This window comes from Anas platyrhynchos, chromosome 28 (assembly GCF_047663525.1).
Source record: "Anas platyrhynchos isolate ZD024472 breed Pekin duck chromosome 28, IASCAAS_PekinDuck_T2T, whole genome shotgun sequence".
NCBI classification, from domain to species: domain Eukaryota; kingdom Metazoa; phylum Chordata; class Aves; order Anseriformes; family Anatidae; genus Anas; species Anas platyrhynchos.
In genome coordinates, this window is record NC_092614.1 from 5,698,314 (window position 1) to 5,716,329 (window position 18,016).

At 40.7% G+C, this 18,016-nt stretch overlaps 1 protein-coding gene across 1 annotated transcript in view; it reads right to left on the reverse strand.

Moving 5' to 3' along the window:
• NSF (N-ethylmaleimide sensitive factor, vesicle fusing ATPase) overlaps positions 1-18,016 on the reverse strand; it is an 80,029-nt gene that overhangs the window by 34,135 nt on the left and 27,878 nt on the right. The window contains exons 8-9 of the mRNA XM_038168731.2: positions 13,352-13,507; positions 814-1,013 (exon numbers count right to left, since the gene is read on the reverse strand). Coding sequence (XP_038024659.2) covers positions 814-1,013; positions 13,352-13,507 — 356 coding nt within the window. The remainder of the gene's footprint in view (positions 1-813; positions 1,014-13,351; positions 13,508-18,016) is intronic.

Sequence of the window (18,016 nt, forward strand, 5' to 3'; positions counted from 1 at the left end):
CAGGAAAAATTACTAAAGCACAAAGGAAAAAAAGTTTTTACACCTTCAAAGACTAGGATTCTCATATCCAGCTCAATCAATTGACTAAAAAAAAAGTTTGGAAAAAAAAACAGAATCTTTGTCTCCAGTTCCACTTTCAAAGATCCATACTCTGGTTCTGAGACAATATTCTTATCCATTAGTTTTCTGCTGAGAAAAATTAAGGGTGTATTGATTATAATTCTTATTATAATACTAAAATGTACACTTAATATTATTATAATGTACCTACACTATAATCCTGTAAACCAAAAACTTGAAGACATGAGAACTTACTTGAAATTTGTCCTAGTTTATGCGCCACCTGAACCTACTAGCAAAACTCCAAAAGGACTGTTTCAAAAAAAAAAAAAAAGACACAGAAGAAAAGTGAAAAATGGAGCTAAATGTTTATGATCCTATTTTTAAGCACTTTCTGAGCAGCTGACACATTGCATAATACAAAACACAGCAGGATGGGCCCTACTGTATTATCTTAAAACAACTCCACATGAAAGTTAAACAAACTGTCCATCTTCGGCATAGCTAATAGGAAGACCAGCTACCTTTTCAGGTGCTAAGAATGGTTTAGGTTTTATTTTTCTTCCAACTGAAATTGCGTGAATCCGTAGAATACTAATATTCAGTGACTTGCAAGGAGTAACTATAATCACAAGTGAAGCAGTGACTCAATCTTTTAATGCAAGCAGCAATTTTCTGATTATAAACTTCCTTTCCAGTCATTCTTTAAGGCACATTCATCCTGACCATGCTATTTATTTATGTTTGCATTACCCTTCTTTGTTCTTCTTCTGCATCAGCAAACAGCTTGCGGATGTTGGCCTCAGACTCGCCCACGTATTTATTGAGGATTTCTGGACCATTGACCACCTTTGGTTCTCTGGCATTCAGCATCTTGCCAATCTGTCTCGCCATAAGTGTTTTACCACAGCCTGGAGGTCCATATAACAGAATGCCTTTCACATGCTTGCAGCCTAGAACAAGAGGGAAGAAGTTTAGAAAGCAGGCTTACAAAGGAAAGAGCAATACAGTAAAGAGGGAATTGCTGCTTACAATAAGGATGCTTTTACAGTGACCTTGTAGAGATGTGCATTAGCCTGAGCTTTGCATCACATCATCTTTAGCAGTGAAATACAAACATAGAATTGACAGACTGGATCAAAATCATTCCACCAATCTGGCAACGGCCAACAAAAAATAACCCAAAGCTCATAACAGCACAAATGCTCACCCTATATATTAAGCATGCTAAATTAAGAGCTAAAGATTGAGAGCCTGAACTATAACTGCTTGTCAGCAGAATGCTCAATAAACAGGTGCCTGCTAAGCAGGTGAATAATATACTTCTCAGTTCAACAAAACCCCGGAGTAGGTTCTAGGACGATCATCATCCCCGGATAGTGAGGGGCTGCAGAAACTTTTTTTTTTTAAACATCACCTATACACCATGAACACCAAGGAAAGATGCATTAACAATTTAGGACAATTAAATTAAATTAACTATTTAGGACATCTGATTCGTTTCTCTCTTCTCCTACAGGGGCACACAACACATATGAGCAGCATTCCTTTACAGAAGAGATTCAGCTGAGTTTAATTTTCAGATACATAAAGAAAATGAAGCATCAGATCAAAGTTACTCAACTGATGCTGAACTCTCAACGTAGATGTAAGTAAAGCAGATTAATCTGATTCATGAATCAGAAAAGCATGGGATATCATGTAATAATGCCTAACTTTTTAACCCTGCATTGGGCTTAAAGGAGTCTAGGTCTGGTTCCAGGTTTTTAGAACAAGTATTGAGAAAACTGAAAAAGGCTTCTAGGAACTATTAGAACCATTAGACGCAAAAAAAAAAAAAAAAAAAAAAAAAAAAAAGAATTTGACATGTAACTAGAAGACCTGAAAAACTCCAGTATTCTTACACTACTCTTACAGCTGAATACTATTCTTACAGTTGAGTATTTTATGCTTCTGCTAAGAAGTTCATGGTACCAACACGTCTGCTATGAAACTGTTTTTAGTCATTTAATGGGACTACCAGCATTTAGTCAAGATCTACCCAGACAGAAAAAAACAAATGCATCAAAACAAAACTTTTTTTTCCCTCCTGGAAGCAATCCAAAGGGACTAACTAGTGCTGGAAAATCCTGAAACAGGAGAGCAATGATGATGTGCAAGCACCATATTTTAAATACTGAGCACCAGACCCCTCTAATAAACAGAAAGCCACAGCTTTATAGCAAAGGCATCTAACTATGAAAACAGAAAAGGAAAACAGACGCCATCTAGAGAAATGAAGACATGGGAGCCATACATGTATGTTGCCCAGATTAAAAGGCATGTAGAAGACTGATTTAGTAGAAGAGCAATTTTGGATGTTGTCTGGTCAAAGAGTGATAAGGAAGAAGAAGAGAGATATATGTAACTTATTTTGTCTAGATCCTAGTATTTCCAATAGACCTCTATGTTTCTATTTTCTTATTATTTTTACCCAAAACTACAAGTAAAATTATTTTGAACTTTCAGGACACAGCGAGTGTTTTAATGATTTATTTCTTCCTAGCACAGGAAGAAGTGTTAGGTCCTCACTGTCTTTCCCATGGGCAAAGAAGAGATAAAGGTGTGCATGCAGAGAGTGAAACAGCCTGCGTGGATATCTGGTATTCTGGGATACTTCTGGATTCTTCATGGATACCTGGATATCCTGACTGCAGACCACCCTCTCGTGTTTTAGATCCCTAGCCAGACACAGCACCAACACACTGGCAGAGCCTTCCTCCAGAGTCATCCTCACCTGCCAGACCCACAGGACATCCCACGGAAAAAGACCTGGAGGAAGCTGTATCCACTGTCACCTATGGTTGGAATCTGCCCAGAGCAACTTTCATCAGCAAGAAATCCCCACTTTGAACACAAGTGTTTCATTACAGGGCAAGGAATCCAGTGGCACCTTCTCCTCTGCTCTTGCTCCATCCAATTTCTGTGCAAAAACCCTACATGTGTTCTGGACAACGAGTGAGGAATACAAGATATCAGTATGTTTGAAGACAAAAAACTATGTTTCCTTTCAAGAAGATTAGATTTATCTAAAACTTAGAAACTTTCAAATACTAATTGTTTGTGGAAAAAACACGCTTATTAGCGAAAACAGTTCCATACTGCAGACAACACTCATAAGGCATTAATTTTTAGATTGCATTCTTGCCATTTGACTTTTTAAAGCATGTAAAACATGCAACAAGTGCCCTGCAGTGCTTAAGATACACATTAACAGCAAAAAAAAAAAAAAAAAAAAAAAGCAAACTGATGGCCCAGAGCTCAGACTTAGGGGACCTGAGTGCAGTTTCTAGCATCATCAAAAACTTAACGAGCTTGGGCCCATCAAGTTGTCATTCACATGGAATAACTATTCCCTCCTGCTTTCCATCTCATCTTAATTACATGCTAAGTTCCCCCCATGCTGCATATCTCACTAGCAAAGTCCTCACTGCTTCTCAGACCTCACAGCAACATCCTGAATTTAAAGAATGAGTGCTTTTCTCCTTCATTAACTTACCAATGCTCAAGTGTGATTTAATTGCATTAACTCCCAAATCTTAGAGCGATAAAGAATTAATTTCAATCTGAATAACTGCTCAATACAAAATGTTTTCTATTATCTGCATGCGCTACTCACTCTTTCAGGTCGTTCATACATGAAAATAAAGCCTCAAGAGAACATCGCTACGAAGAGCTTCTGATCCCTACCAAAACCTCCAAAAGAGACCCTGCTGCACCAGATAAGCACAATAATAAAGCTAAAAGATTTCTCTGTGCTTCTCTGCGCAGAAAAAAAAAAAAAAGGCAGAAAAAAAAAAGATCTGGTTAAGAAGAATTCATCAGTCAAATTTCAGGGAATCTTGAAGTCAAAAACTACAAACACCACATACTGTCAGCAAAGACCAGTTTCACACAGGAATGAATGAGGCATAGATAAATTAAAAGCTATTCCTGTCAAATCAATGTCATGAAAGGTATTGTTAACATGTTTTGTGGAGGAACATGATCACCTATGTAGCCAAATAGCACAAAGCAGGATTTTGATGATGAGTGAAGCTTTTAAAGGAAATCCTAAGCAAAGAAAGTCACTGGTGCTCAGAAGGCTCCGATGTGCTCAAAGAGGAGAGGCCATCAGAAGGCTACCAACAAGTTGGGGCACGTGCACACAAACAGTCCTGGGAGCACCCTTACTCAAGGTAGAAAAATTGTACTGTACAATCTCACTTTTCCCTAGTATAACTTTAAAAAAAAAAGATACAGAGAATGGACTGCTCTAAATTTTTTTTCTAGTTCTCCCAGTTAAGAAACTCTCCTAGAAAGGCATACAACCTCCAAGAAGCGTCTCTTCTACAGCTTTCTTTTACTTTCTTCTTCTAAGAAAGAACTTCTTGTAGAGCCCAAATATTCTTTGTCTGCATGTACTAATACAGTCTTAGCGAAGGGCTCTAGCTGGATGACTCTGGGGAAACCAGACAGCCTTTGGACAAGTTTGCTTGGAAAGCCTCCTTGGATTTTCCCCTCTTCTTATTCCAACTTAGTTATCCTGAGGAAGTGTTAACTCTTACCTGATAAGTTAAAAAAAAAAATAAAAATGAGTGCTCACACTGCTGGGGACCTCTGAGAGCCAGGTCTTGCTCAGGTGGAAAAGCATTCCTGAAACTGAAGTAATTAGTTCCTCTTCAAATGAAATTGTCACAAGCTACTCCAGTAAAGATGTTCCTGTATAGCTATGTTCACCTGGCTAAAATTGAAGCTTTAAACACAAGCAGGACTTTATTAAAATAGAGAGGTGATGACAAACTACAAATGTTACGTCTCAAATCACAGTGGGATCCTATGCCCCACACAAGAATTTTGATTAAGTTTATCTTCACTCTGCTGATCTCACCAATGCAGCCAAATGTCAATACTATTATGAGTATCTTATAAACACAAATTATTAGCAGTGCAGACATCTCTAACTCATTAAGCTTACCATTCGGACTTAAAAATCAAAGGTCATTCCTGTAATGGGATACTTAATTATGCGATTGAATGTCATAAGGTTAGAGGCTGAATAAACAGGATAAGCGGGACTAAACTGTACCCATATGAGAAGTCTTCCACATAAAATATAAGGGGAAAATCTTAAAAACTGGTAAGAGCATTACTGAGAGAAATTAAATACTATTTTGAACCAGAATGCCATTTACCTGGAGACAGGATGAAGTTCGACTCTCACTACTCATTCTTTTAAAAGATCAGAAGAGATGTTTAAGTATAACAGGGATTTTCTACTTGGGACTGTAATTCCCCTTTTAATTAAAATCAAAGCATTCTGGTGTGATTGTATCATTCAGATGCACCTATCAGAAACCTACATCGATAGCAAAGTACTGATCCTGAATACATCAGGGAGAGATGCTTATCTTTGTACATTAATCTTCAGGCAGGTTAGAGTAAGATCACGGTCCCCAGACTTCACCTGCCACATGGACAAGATTTTCCAACTCTTGGGTGGAATTTCCCCCTCCTCTCAACCTGTAAGCCCAACATTATTTCAGCCTACATCATTGCCTACAGTTAATCTTCCTGCAGGATTTACGTGCTACTGTCAAGCAGCAAGACTGAAGTAACTTGTTTCTGCTTTCATTTCAAAGATGAGACAGGCAAGGGGCTACACCTGACACAGAAGCTTTTATTTTAAGTGGACTCTCAATAACCAGTTGCTTGACATAAGTCATTTGCCACTGTAAAGAGAGGACAACAAAGCCAGGAAGTTCTTCCTAGATCTTTGAAAGGAGTCCCTCACCTTTCTCATCATGTCTTGTTTGGCTGTGAGAAGTTTAATACGTACATGTATAAAGAGGCAATAACTAGATTTACAACAATGGCAGGACATTTATCAATTTCTGATGGAATGTGATAAAAAAAGAAAATAAATCAGCTTTAGAGAAGCTTCCAACGGAATGCCTTTGGCTACACAAACAAAACCATGACTCTCTGAAAAAGGGATTTTGATAAGAATATGTACAAAACAAACCCATCTTAAAAAGAAGTCATATCTGCAACCAAAAAAATAAAAGCAAATGCCTCTGTCTCTCTGAGAGCAGAGCTGCAACAATGATGTCAATTGAAGACAAAGATTATGCAGAGTCCTTGGACAGATTGCTGAACGCAACAGCTAATGTTTACAGTCAGATCCCACCTGCATGTTAATAGCCATAAATCTCGTCGGTATTTTCTACTTTTTGGAAAAAAGCTGGATCATTTCTGTCTACTTCAAGTCGACATGAAGGAATTTGCAAATGCCTTTTGGAATACTTACCCACAGAGCACCTCTGAGTAAACAAGTAGCAACATAACAGGGTCACTGGGATGTCCCAAGGCCTGGTTTTCCAGCCAGAACAAAATTGCACTTGCCAAGCTGCAGTGACACGTGCTGAGGGACACCCCAACTGCAGCCATACAAAGTAAGTGCAAGAGTCCTTATAGCTCAGTGTCTGGGGATGACCGTGTCCATCAATACAAAATAGCATAAATTCTTTGTGGCAGTTTCAGTGAAGCATCCCCTTCCTTTGTTCCAAGTCTGCCATCTCTGGGCGTCATTCCAGATATCCAAATCCCCAGGTTGGAAAAGCAAACACCCACTGGTCTCTTTGCAAGGCTGAAGATCTCCAAGCCAACTGATTCCATGTTTACAAGCTTTTCTGAGCCCATTATCATAGAATCACAAAATCACAGAATGTTTTGGATTGGAAGGGACCTTAGAGCTCATCCAGTTCCAAGTCCCGACCATGGGCAGGGACCCCTCTCACCAGCACAGGCTGCCCCCAGCCCCATCCAGCCTGGCCTTGGGCACCTCCAGGGATGGGGCACCCAAAGCTCCTGTGGGCAGCTTGGGCCAGGGCCTCACCACTCTCAGAGGGAAGAATTCCTTCCTTATATCTAACCTAAATCTACCCTTTTTTAATTTAAAGCCATTACTCCTTGTTTTATCACCACACTCGCTGATGAGTTGTCCCTCCCCAGCTGCCTGCAGCCCCCTTCAGGCCCTGACAGCCCCCTGGGAGCTCTCCCCAGGGACTTCCCTTCCCCAGGCCGACCCCCCCCAGCTCTCAGCCTGGCTGCACCATGGAGCTGCCCCAGCCTCTAAGCATCCTCACGGCCTGCCCCAGACCCTCTCCAGCAGCTCCATGTCCTGCTGGTGCTGGGGGTCCAGAGATGAACGCAGAGCTTTGGGGGGCTCTCATGAGAGTGGAGCAGAGGGGCACAATCCCCTCCATTGTTCTGCTGCCCAAGCTGCTTTTGGTGCAGCAGGCCAGCGTACGGTTGGCTTTCTGGGCAGCAAGCGCACATTGCCGGCTTATGTTGAACTTCTCATCCACCAGCACCCCCAGGTCCTTCTCCTCAGAGCTGCTCTCAATCCATTCAACACCCAGCCTGTGATTGTGCTTGGGACTGCCCCAGCCCAGATGTAGGACCCTGAGATTCCCAAAGCATCCCGATGATGCCCTGGCTCCAGCATTTTTCCAGTTCTACTGCATCCATTCTGAGACCCAGACAAGAACTGCATCCAGAAATTCAAAATGTGAACAAATTATGGATTTATACCATGACATAATTATATTGTTGTGAATTTTTTTTTAATTGCTCTTAATTCCCGAATTCAGGCAGGATTTGACTGACCCCCTACTGAGCTTTGAGCAATTATTTTTGGAGCTCCACTAACCAGATTCAGCCACGATGGCCGCATGGAGCCACGTGTTTTGATGTGAGGTGAGCACTTCATCTTACAATCACATCAGGAAGAGAAGACGCATCAAAGTGTTGGTCCAACTCCCAAATGAGAAGAAAAGCCAATAACAGACAATGCTCAGTTCAAACTGCAAAACACTTCCTACTTGGGTGCCGACTTCATGTCTCATGGCAGCCGACACTAGTGTCAGTGACAGGCAGGCCGGGTCTAAGCACCAAATAGGCAGAGAACCAGAACATGCCCACAGGAGCACTGGATACTTACAGGTTATACCTGGGCAAGAACTTCACCCAGGAGCACTGTGAAGCAGCAAGTGAAATCATCTTAAAGTCACTGAGAACCTGTACAGCATGGATAAGACCCTGGGGGGGGGGGGGGGGGGGGGGAGTAAATGTCATCCTTAATGCTACAAAGGGAAAGAAGAGCTGGGGAAAGAAGAGATGTCGTAGGGCTGGGCTAAGCAATTTTGAGAGATCCCTTCCAACTTCAAATATTTTCTCATTTTCTCATTCCCATAGACCTATAATAACTTAATTCCTGGAGATTTCTAGTATGATGTCCTTCTAAGTAGGTAGAAGGAAACAAAGATAAGAGCAATAGCCAAAAAGAATTTATTAGATCAGTCTAAAGACAACTTCCCTCTAGTTAAGTGTATGAAGTCACACGCGGAGGGTTTGAAGGGAAAAAAAAAGAGCAAAATGAGGGGAGATCTAAACCTTTATAAAGCTATAAAAAGGTCTTACACATCTTCATAAGCGTGTATGAAAGACACTGTCTGAATGAAGTTAAAGGTAGATGAAAAGTGGATAAAAAAAACAAAACAACAACTTTGTAGCACAAAGAGAAGGGATCCCTCCTGGATTTACTACTATACAATGTTTTTATTACACTGAAAGGCAAGATTAATTTTTTTTCTCTTTTTAAATGTAACTCAATGCACAAGTTTCTACATTTGGGTAGGAATAATAACCTGCATGTTGCAAAACGAAACATGTCATCATACTGAGGATTATACATAAGAACATACACCAAGGCACAGAGAAAACCTGCCAATCCACCCAGAATTCATGAGCACCTCTGACAGTTACTGAGCCCTGCTTGGGTCATCACACTGCCAAGCAGTGAAGTGTGGGAACAGAAATAACAATGATCAGTGACCTACAGATTGTGACTATGCAAAAGGGTTTCAAAATCTAGGTGCTAGCCTTCAGAATACTGAAGAGAAATGAACAAGTATGTAAAAGTCCCCTCCAAAAACCTAACAAAAACATTTCATATCTACCACATATAATAAACAGCTGCAAGGCTGAGTATAAACAATTGGAAAGTTTTGACAGTAAGGATACTCCTAAGCAGTGGAATAGGGTGCATTATGAAGTTGGGGTATTTTTAGCACCAGTTACAGGTTAGACTTGTCTGACTGGGATTTTTCCTAACAAATATCCTATTTTAAAAATAGACTGGATGAAATCCTTCCCAGTGCTATTTTTCTCTTATAGCATCTGAGTACTTCAAGAACATTAGTGCATTAGTTTTAAAGATACCTTAAAAGACACATCTCCAAGTCACAGTGCTTCATTAATGCCTTACTTTACCATAGCAAGCTGTACTTCACATGGAGCACTGAGCCTGACCGATCCTAAGGGGTCAGAGCACAAGCTGGTTATCAGGAAATAGAAATCACCTCTAAGAAGTCTGATTGAACCTATTTATAGGTGGTAACAGGAGAGCACAGAGAATTTGGGTTCCATTTCAATTTCTCACAGAGAATGCGATCTGTAACACCAAACATTTCTGTACCTGTTACTAAACTGTAACAACCTGCACAGCTGAAATCTAATTTTTCAAGGGCCACTGATGTGCCATGTAAGTCATAAAAACCACTCCTCTGTTAAAAGACCATGCTTCAAATACATGGAGACACTGGAGTGCTCTTTAGAAAGGAAAACAGAGTTCAGCATTGGCATTTTCTTTCAGGTCTGAGAAAACGTTTTTGGTCTTGTTGATATTCAGTGCCTGGAGATATACATTTCAAAAATTTTATCTAAATGTTTGAAGTTGAAGGAAGAAAAAACAATTCTGTTACAGTTTTAAAAAGACAAGAATGATTATAACATGTATTCAGCAATATAATAGTTATCAAATAATAAGGAGGAGCTCTATCTTGAATGAGAGGATGCTTTTAACAGCAATAAAAGAAAAACCAAAATCAAGGGAACTAAATGGGGATCAATCAATTGTAAGGCTACTGTTCACAATGTAGTTGTGTGGCTTTACTTTGAGTTAAACATCATAGAGAACCAGAAAGGGTTCGAGAAACAGGGGCAGTTCCCCACAGATACTGCTTTTTAGGCCTGTCCTTTTCCCCTCTCCTACCTGCATGCTGTTTTGACTTGAGTAACTTTGGTATCCTTTGTGCAGTTGCACATAAGCACAACAGAAAGCCCGTCAAGATGTGTGAAGTGAACACACAAGTAATTCATGCATTAAGTTACCTTTGTTACAAAGACTTCCACCTTACCTCTATCAGCCCCCTGCAAATATTAGTTTCCTGCCTTAAAAGCATCATCCCTACAATACTGAAGCCTCCAGGATGGCACTGAAAAGGAGCATTCCTTTTGTTTCAAGGTACTTTTTCGGTTCTCATCCAGGTAAGAATTTATTTCCATTTGGCAGTCACAAGGTTATTAAGAGTCAGTACTAAGTGAAAAGATAACTACACCATGTTCATAATACTAAAGAATCTCCAGCAAATTGACTGTAGCCTTAAAAAAAAAAAAGCACTCAGCTTAAACTGATGAAAGTCCCACTGTGCTGTCCCTTACCCCTCCTGCTGCCATCCATGTGGCTGTGTCCCAGCAAGCCAACCAGGGAACCGAATGCTGACTGCTCACATACACACGCTTTTTTTCTTGCTTTCAAATGTATTGGCTCTTTACAGCGGCATACAAACCCACCACAACAGAGGTGATGGATATGAACATGGGAAAGGCGTGGGTAGCGAAAAGGAAATTGCCCCTTTCCAGGGCAGCAGGGAGCTATGGAAATGTTTAATGACCAGCTGAGGTTGATCTTGGATATCTTTTCTTGGATAAACCAGAGATTGTAGCATCAGAGTAGCATTTACACCCTCGGATGATATGGTTAACTAACATTGATTTATATGCTGCAAACCCAGAACATTCCTTGGAAGTTAGATAAACCACACACAAATTGCAAGCAATTTTTGAAGGGTCTACACTGCCTCTGTGTAGTTACAGGACAGAAATATTTATTGCGTTTGGCATGGAAGTTGCAGTCTGTAAGCACTGGGCAAAAAACAGAAGTGGGTGAGCACCAGAGCACCAGATAGCAGGCGAATTCTTTCTTTTCCTTTCCCAATAAATTATATACAAAGGTGAACAGCTGTCACACTGACATTTCAGATCTGAAATATAGTTAAGAGCAAGTTATAACTAAGGCAAAGAAAATGAATGTCAGAAAGTTCTGTTATTTCAAATTTCAGATAAGCTCTTTAGCCCTAGGGTTAATCGGAGAGCTAGAGAGTTCTGTTTGGAGTTTAACTTCTTACCAGAAAAATGTTTCTTTGCATAGTATGTGTGTAAACATGCACAAGTAAGGGTATATGTATTTATATAAATAATATGGCACACCTTTAATTCATTGCCCAGGGTAATCAAAATACTAGTGGTCCTTCAGAGAGCCTTCTTCTTCCTGTATTAAGCAACCCCAATTAATGAGAGGAACCATCTGAGCAGCACACCCTGCAAAGCTGCTCCACAACCTCATGCAGCTAGCAAGGTTTCTGACCTTTGCAAGTGGTACCTGTTAGAGATGCAGGTCCTTCATGGCAAAGCTAGCTGCTGTGTGCTATTACCAAACAGTGCCCAGCTGTCAGGCTGATTCAACCACCAATAATACCAAGCAAATGCAATCAAACCTTGACACATCCCTGCTTCGCATGCTGCCAGATTGCATTCAGCCATGGAAGTTGAATAATGGATGTTATAACAAAACGAAAACAAGCTCTAATTATCTCTAGTCTAGTAGTGCATTTCTCATTACAGTCAAATGACACCAATGAGAATTCCAAGTCTTTACCTCCACGTATAGTAAAGATTCTGCACTGCTACTATGAACATACATGTAGCTGCTTCAGAAGGTCGAAATACTTCAAGTGGGGGGATGCTGGTCCACCCGAAGGCCAGCTGCCAGCAACATTTCTGAACAGGACAGTGTCCCAGTAAAAGAGCTTTTCTTTCCATAGCTAACACCACTTCCCTCTGCAGAGCAGATAAATACCAACAAATTCAAGCTGTTGCTGTCTTCAAGCTGTGGCAGAGACATCATGATTTGATCACAGCCATAAAAAAAAAAACTCACGATCAGCCCACAGAAGTCCTTAACAGATCAATATGAAGTAAAAACAGCAGTAGAGAGAATCATGCACTAACTGGATTTAGCCTACAGGGTTTCTTCAATGTTTCTCCTTAAGTGTTTAAACCACTAAGAAAAGACCTAACACACCTCACAGAGAAGTTTACTTTAACATTAATTCCACAAACACTGGAAACGGACACACTTGATACAGCCACACACAAACAGGACATATCTTCTGATCAAAATCTGTTTTGTAATCAAAATCATGATTGCTTCATTTGTGGGGAGAGAGAAGGTGGATCAAGAAATATAAACATACTTAGAAATTATGTAGCTCCGAATTCCAAGTTTAAATATGATCCCACAAAGATTATTTTCAGAGAATGAAGACTAGCTATACCATCCCTAGCTACTTTATGGGACAAAATAAGATACTTGCAGCTGCATATTGCTTAATAAAATTACTTTTAAAATCAGTACCATTTATCTGCCTGCCAGCACATGTTTACAAAGTAATGGGACTGCCTTTTCTACCCTAGACCCAAAAAGGCTATATTTAAGAATCTGTGCTTTTATTTCACAAACTCCAAGACGTGCCATGGCCTGTGCATCCTCTGCAGAATTTCAAATCAGACCAATCCAAGATCACACAGGACACTCTGTTTATTGGGCTAACGCTGTGAGAAGGACATAAGTTCATAGTGCAATTGCCAGAACAATAGATACTATACATAAGGCAGGATCATTAAGGACAGAATTTCCTTTGATTTGTACAGAAAGCCCATTGCCAGTAAGTTAGAAATGGGAGCATTCAATCTCATTGCTATGAATAAATGAAGCATGCAGAAGAATAGGCAGTGTTTGGGTTCCAACAGAAAAGTATTCAGTTAAACCATATATTTCATTTGCTCAGACATTTCATGTACAGTGTTGAGCATTCAAGTTGCTTCTTTGTCCCCCTTTTTTAGACAAGTAACAGGAGTACGAAAGACATTCAGGAGCAACAGTGGAAGAAAAGGCTTTGTTAGTCTTTTAGATCTCTAAGTAACTGCCACGTTATAGCATAAGGTTGTTAGTTGATTTCCAGTCTTTCCAAACCAGAAACGGGTCTGCATCCTCTACCCCAGACATATTTCTCTCTATCATACTTACCCATTTGCTCTACAATTTCAGGTGGAAACACTCGTGAAGCAAAAGCTCGTCGGAAAATATCTGAGAATTCTTTGTCAAGGCCACCAATTCCCATTTTCTCAAAATTCCAGTCTGGGTTGATGATCGACTGGCGGTTCTCCTTGGTCTTTGATTTACCTGTAAAAAAAAAAGAAACCGTTTTAAACATGTGGCATAGCAGAATTACATTAAATAAAAATACAAACACCAGAAAGGCTCCACCAGGTCAGAGCCGTGTGCAGGTAAACTAATGTTCCCTTGCAGACATTAGTTTGGAGGACTCCTTGTAACAAGGATGCTGAACCAGCTACTCAGCTTGCTTGGTGCACTATTTCCCCAGCCTTTACCTGTTCCTGTTCAGGGACTTCAAGCCAGAAATTGTTCCTATTCATTTAATAATCCTCAATGGACTTCTCTGACACAAATTTATCTAGGCCCCCTTTAAACTATGTAAAATCTGAACACCCTGCAGCATTTGGTTCACCCTCTTTCAGGCTACTTTGGGTAGCATCAGACTTGTCCTGTGTTCTCCTCAGTTGTACCTTTTCCAGACACAACAGTCCTAACTCGCTCTTCAGTCCTTACACAGTTGCTGCTCCACTCTTGAGCATCCATGTTGCTCTCCTCCCAGTCTTCTCTATTTCTGCTACATCCTTTGAGAGACAAGCAGACCCAAACTGTGCACACTGGGGATTGTCTGCATTTTAAATATAGATGCAAAATTATGCTACGCTTTGTTCACATTTCTTGATTATTAGAGGTAATACTTCTTAACATCTATGCTTAATAATTCTGAACAAGAGCCAGGCAGCTTCCGAGCACAGGCCCAGCATTTCCTTAAATCTTTCATACCTGGGATCTTGGCCTTAAGTAGCAATTATATTTGACTGAAGTTAGGAATGTTTTTCCTCCCACGCATCACTTTATGTTTATTTATATTGAATTTCCTCTGCCATTTTATTTCTTAGTCACTCAGCCCCACAGGAGCAAGCTTTGTCACCTCATTACTCAGCCTTTATTCCAGCTTATTTAATAATTATAATGAAAAGCAAAGGCCCCAGCAGAGATTCATGCTGAACTCCACTGGCACTGGCTATTTACCTCTAGCTTTTCATTGTTCATCCATTTCTGTTTAGTTTCTTTCCAAAGAAACGTCGATAAGGAATCGCTGAAAGAGTTTTGAAAAACAAGCAGACTATGTCAGCCCCTATTCCTGTAACAAATTCCAGTAGGATCACAAGGTAGGACTTCCCTTACAGGAAGATAGGCTGACCCTTCCAAGGGTATCACCTTTATATAGATACCAGGGAATTTGATTCTTTATTACAGTTTGGGTTGATTTTTTTTTTTCCTGTGCGGATTTCAGGTTTAAGATCTGTAGCTTTCCAGACCTTTTGTGGAATCCTTCTGAATTCTCCTCTGCTCTCAAGAGACCCCACCAGGAGCAGAGTGCTTAGTTCTGGGGCCCCCAGAAAGATGTGGAGGTGCTGGAGTGGGTGCAAAGAAGACCATGAGGATGCTCAGTGGCTGGAGCAGCTCCATGGTGCAGCCAGGCTGAGGGCATTGGGGTTGTTCAGCCTGGAGAGGAGAAGACTCTGGGGAAAGCTTACAGGGGCCCTCCAGTGCCTGAAGAGGGTTTACAAGAAAGCTGTGGAAGAGGGACTTTTTGTGTGGTGACAGGACAAGGGGGAATGGTTTTAAGCTAAAAGAGGGCAGATTTAGGCTAGCTATTAGGAAGAAATTCTTTACTATGAGGGCGATGAGGCCCTGGCCCAGGCTGCCCAGAGGAGCTGTGGGTGCCCCAGCCCTGGCAGTACCCAAGGCCGGGCTAAATGGGGCTGGGGACAGCCTGTGCTGGCGAGAGGGGTCCCTGCCCAGGGCAGGGAGTGGAATTAGACAGTTTTTAAGGTCCCTTCCAAGCCAAACCTTTCTAGGATTCTATGACTGACAGCACTTGCCATCTTCCAGTCCTCGGACACCAGAGCAATTTTAAGCAAGGTTACACAAAACCATTACAAGTTCAACTATTTCACCTTTGAGTTCCTGTACAACTCAGGAGAATAAAAGCCAGTCCTGGCAAATTACCACTGCTCATTTTCCCCATTTGTTTGATTACCTCTGCTAGAGATGCTTCAAATTGAGCCAGATTCCCTAAGCACAGGTTTAGCAATCTCTGTGCAATATTCTAACAGCCTTCCTTTCCCTTTTGCTGACAAAATCCACCTAAGTTTTAGTCTTAGAGAGCTCCCTGCTCCCTTTTCAGAGAAGCTTAAAAGTAATTTAGGATGTAGACAATAAGCATAAATACTACAATAAGAGTACAGCTGAGATGCTACCAGACAGATCCACATAGACTTGCCTTAAATTTATGCAAGGGGAATTTATAAACAAGCACTGATGCTCACATGAGTGAGATCAACATGTCTGAATGGCTTTTAGCTACATCACTTTGCTTAGCTACCAGAGAAGCAAACAGCAATATTAAAAGCCCAGGGAAGAATCAAAGATTTTCAAAATATTCCTTAATTCTTGCTGAAATTGAACGTCATGTATTTTCTGGGATATGCACAGTGCTTTACAGGATTGACTCTGGGAACAAAGCATCCCCTAATTTTACGCATCTAGAAGTGCAGTAAGCACACTAAGCAGAAGCTCCATGTTAGCTGAACTAGACCACTAATAACCTTGGTCTAAATACACCTAGAAGAAACACTCTAACACTTAGCTCAACAAAATAAACGAGAGTATGCCTCTAACACAGTAGGGACAACATTTTACCAGCTCTAACATCCAGCACTAACACACAGAACCATGTAGGACAGCAGTGATCATTTGATTCACTGATTGCTATATATTTACCATCTCACTGCTCCACTGCAGTCTTCAGACCAGACCCCTCAGCCAGGCATGGCTGATGTTTTCCTCCAGAACTTGGCCTACACTCCCCCCTTCTGGCTGCATCTGATCACAATAAAATTCTTGTAGATTGAACTAAAACATCATCGTTTGTTGGTTTTATAACACAATTTCATACCACATACAGGAAACTGAATTAGCATTATTTTTTTTAACGATCACAATTCTTATCTGCTGAAGAAAATAAAGGCCATTAATGAAAGCAGTCCTCAATGACACTTATTTTATTTTTATCTCCTCTCCCAGAATTTAATTATTCACAACTTTACAATTCTCCAGAGACTAACAAAGCACATTAAGTAGCTCTGCCTCAGATCAATGAGGAGATTACATAAAGTAGCAATCAGAAGGAAGTAAATTGAGGCATAAGCAACTCTTTTGTCTTGTCTGCAGGCAATGGAATAAAATCACAGTGAAGGATTCCTATTTCCAATCAATTAACACTCCCACAGGACCACTCTTCACACCTATCCAGGCTAGGAAGAAGATCGCAGGTCATTTTATGGTTTTGAATATTGACCAAATAAAATACCACTGCTTGCTCTGATGTAATAAATTGCATTATGTTAATATTCACCTCCAGCTGTCCAATCAAAACATGGTCAAAACTAAATGGGCTGTAACCATGTAATTGCAGGCATGAAATAGCTGTTCATGCAAACTTCATTCAGTGCTCTTAGAACTTGTATCCTTGTTAATACGCTTAATTAGTCATTTACAACCCCGTCCCACAGGTCTCTAGTGCTTGTTTTATTTTCTCCAGTATAGATAACTGGCTGTGCTTTCAGATAAAAATGTCCACGTAAGATGTGAGGTTACAGAACAGCTTCATGTCTTCCCCCTTCTGCAACAAACTGTAGCTTACTTATTAAGCAGACAACTAGAGAGCACAAAGTCACAGCCTCACACTTGAGGAAAGATAATACTTCAGTGCAGGGTCAAAACTGCCTTTGCCACAGCTCCCGCAATGCTGAATGAGTTAAATTCTCTTGTCCTAAGTGTCCAAAAAGTACTGAGTACTCACAGTCAAGCAGAGCTGTTCTTTGAACACAAACCTACTACAAAAACCCTAATCATTGGGCAAGTTGCTGAGCTGCCCAGGTTCACCGAGTCCTCACTCACAGCACCCTTCATCTGCTGCAAGCGTCCTGCCACTTATCCGTGGAAGAGCAGTAGCAAAACCAAAAGATTTCTTAGTTCATGGGCTCCATAAAAAGGAAATAAAGAGGAAAGGAAAATAAGAAAAAAAATATATATTCCTGTACTGGGCAGGCATTCTTATCGTACTCAGCAAGGAATGCCTAGAGCCATCTTACCAACAAGGGACGCATTTATAACTACAGGCTTACTAAGTATTGTCGACTTCATAACACAGATAGGAAAAGGAACAGCCAGACGAATAGTGTCTACCTGTTCTGCAGGACAGCTACCATGACCCCAGGGAGTGCACACAGCCACATGCAGGGAAGATGCCCTCACTGCCCACTCTGTGGTCCAGGTCCCCTAACATTCAAGCTGGTGGGTCTGTGGGAAAGCACCAGACTCCTCTCTAGCTCTACATGAGTTTCTTTCTAAATGAATGTAAGGAGGATGCATCAATTGTTCCCTATTTGTTGGCCAGTAAAATCTGAAATTGTACACAAAGATTTGTTTTCCTGAGACCTTAGAACGTGCTTCTTAAAACAAGAAGTTCATAGTTTTAATTAATATACACTAATCTATGCTTTGTTA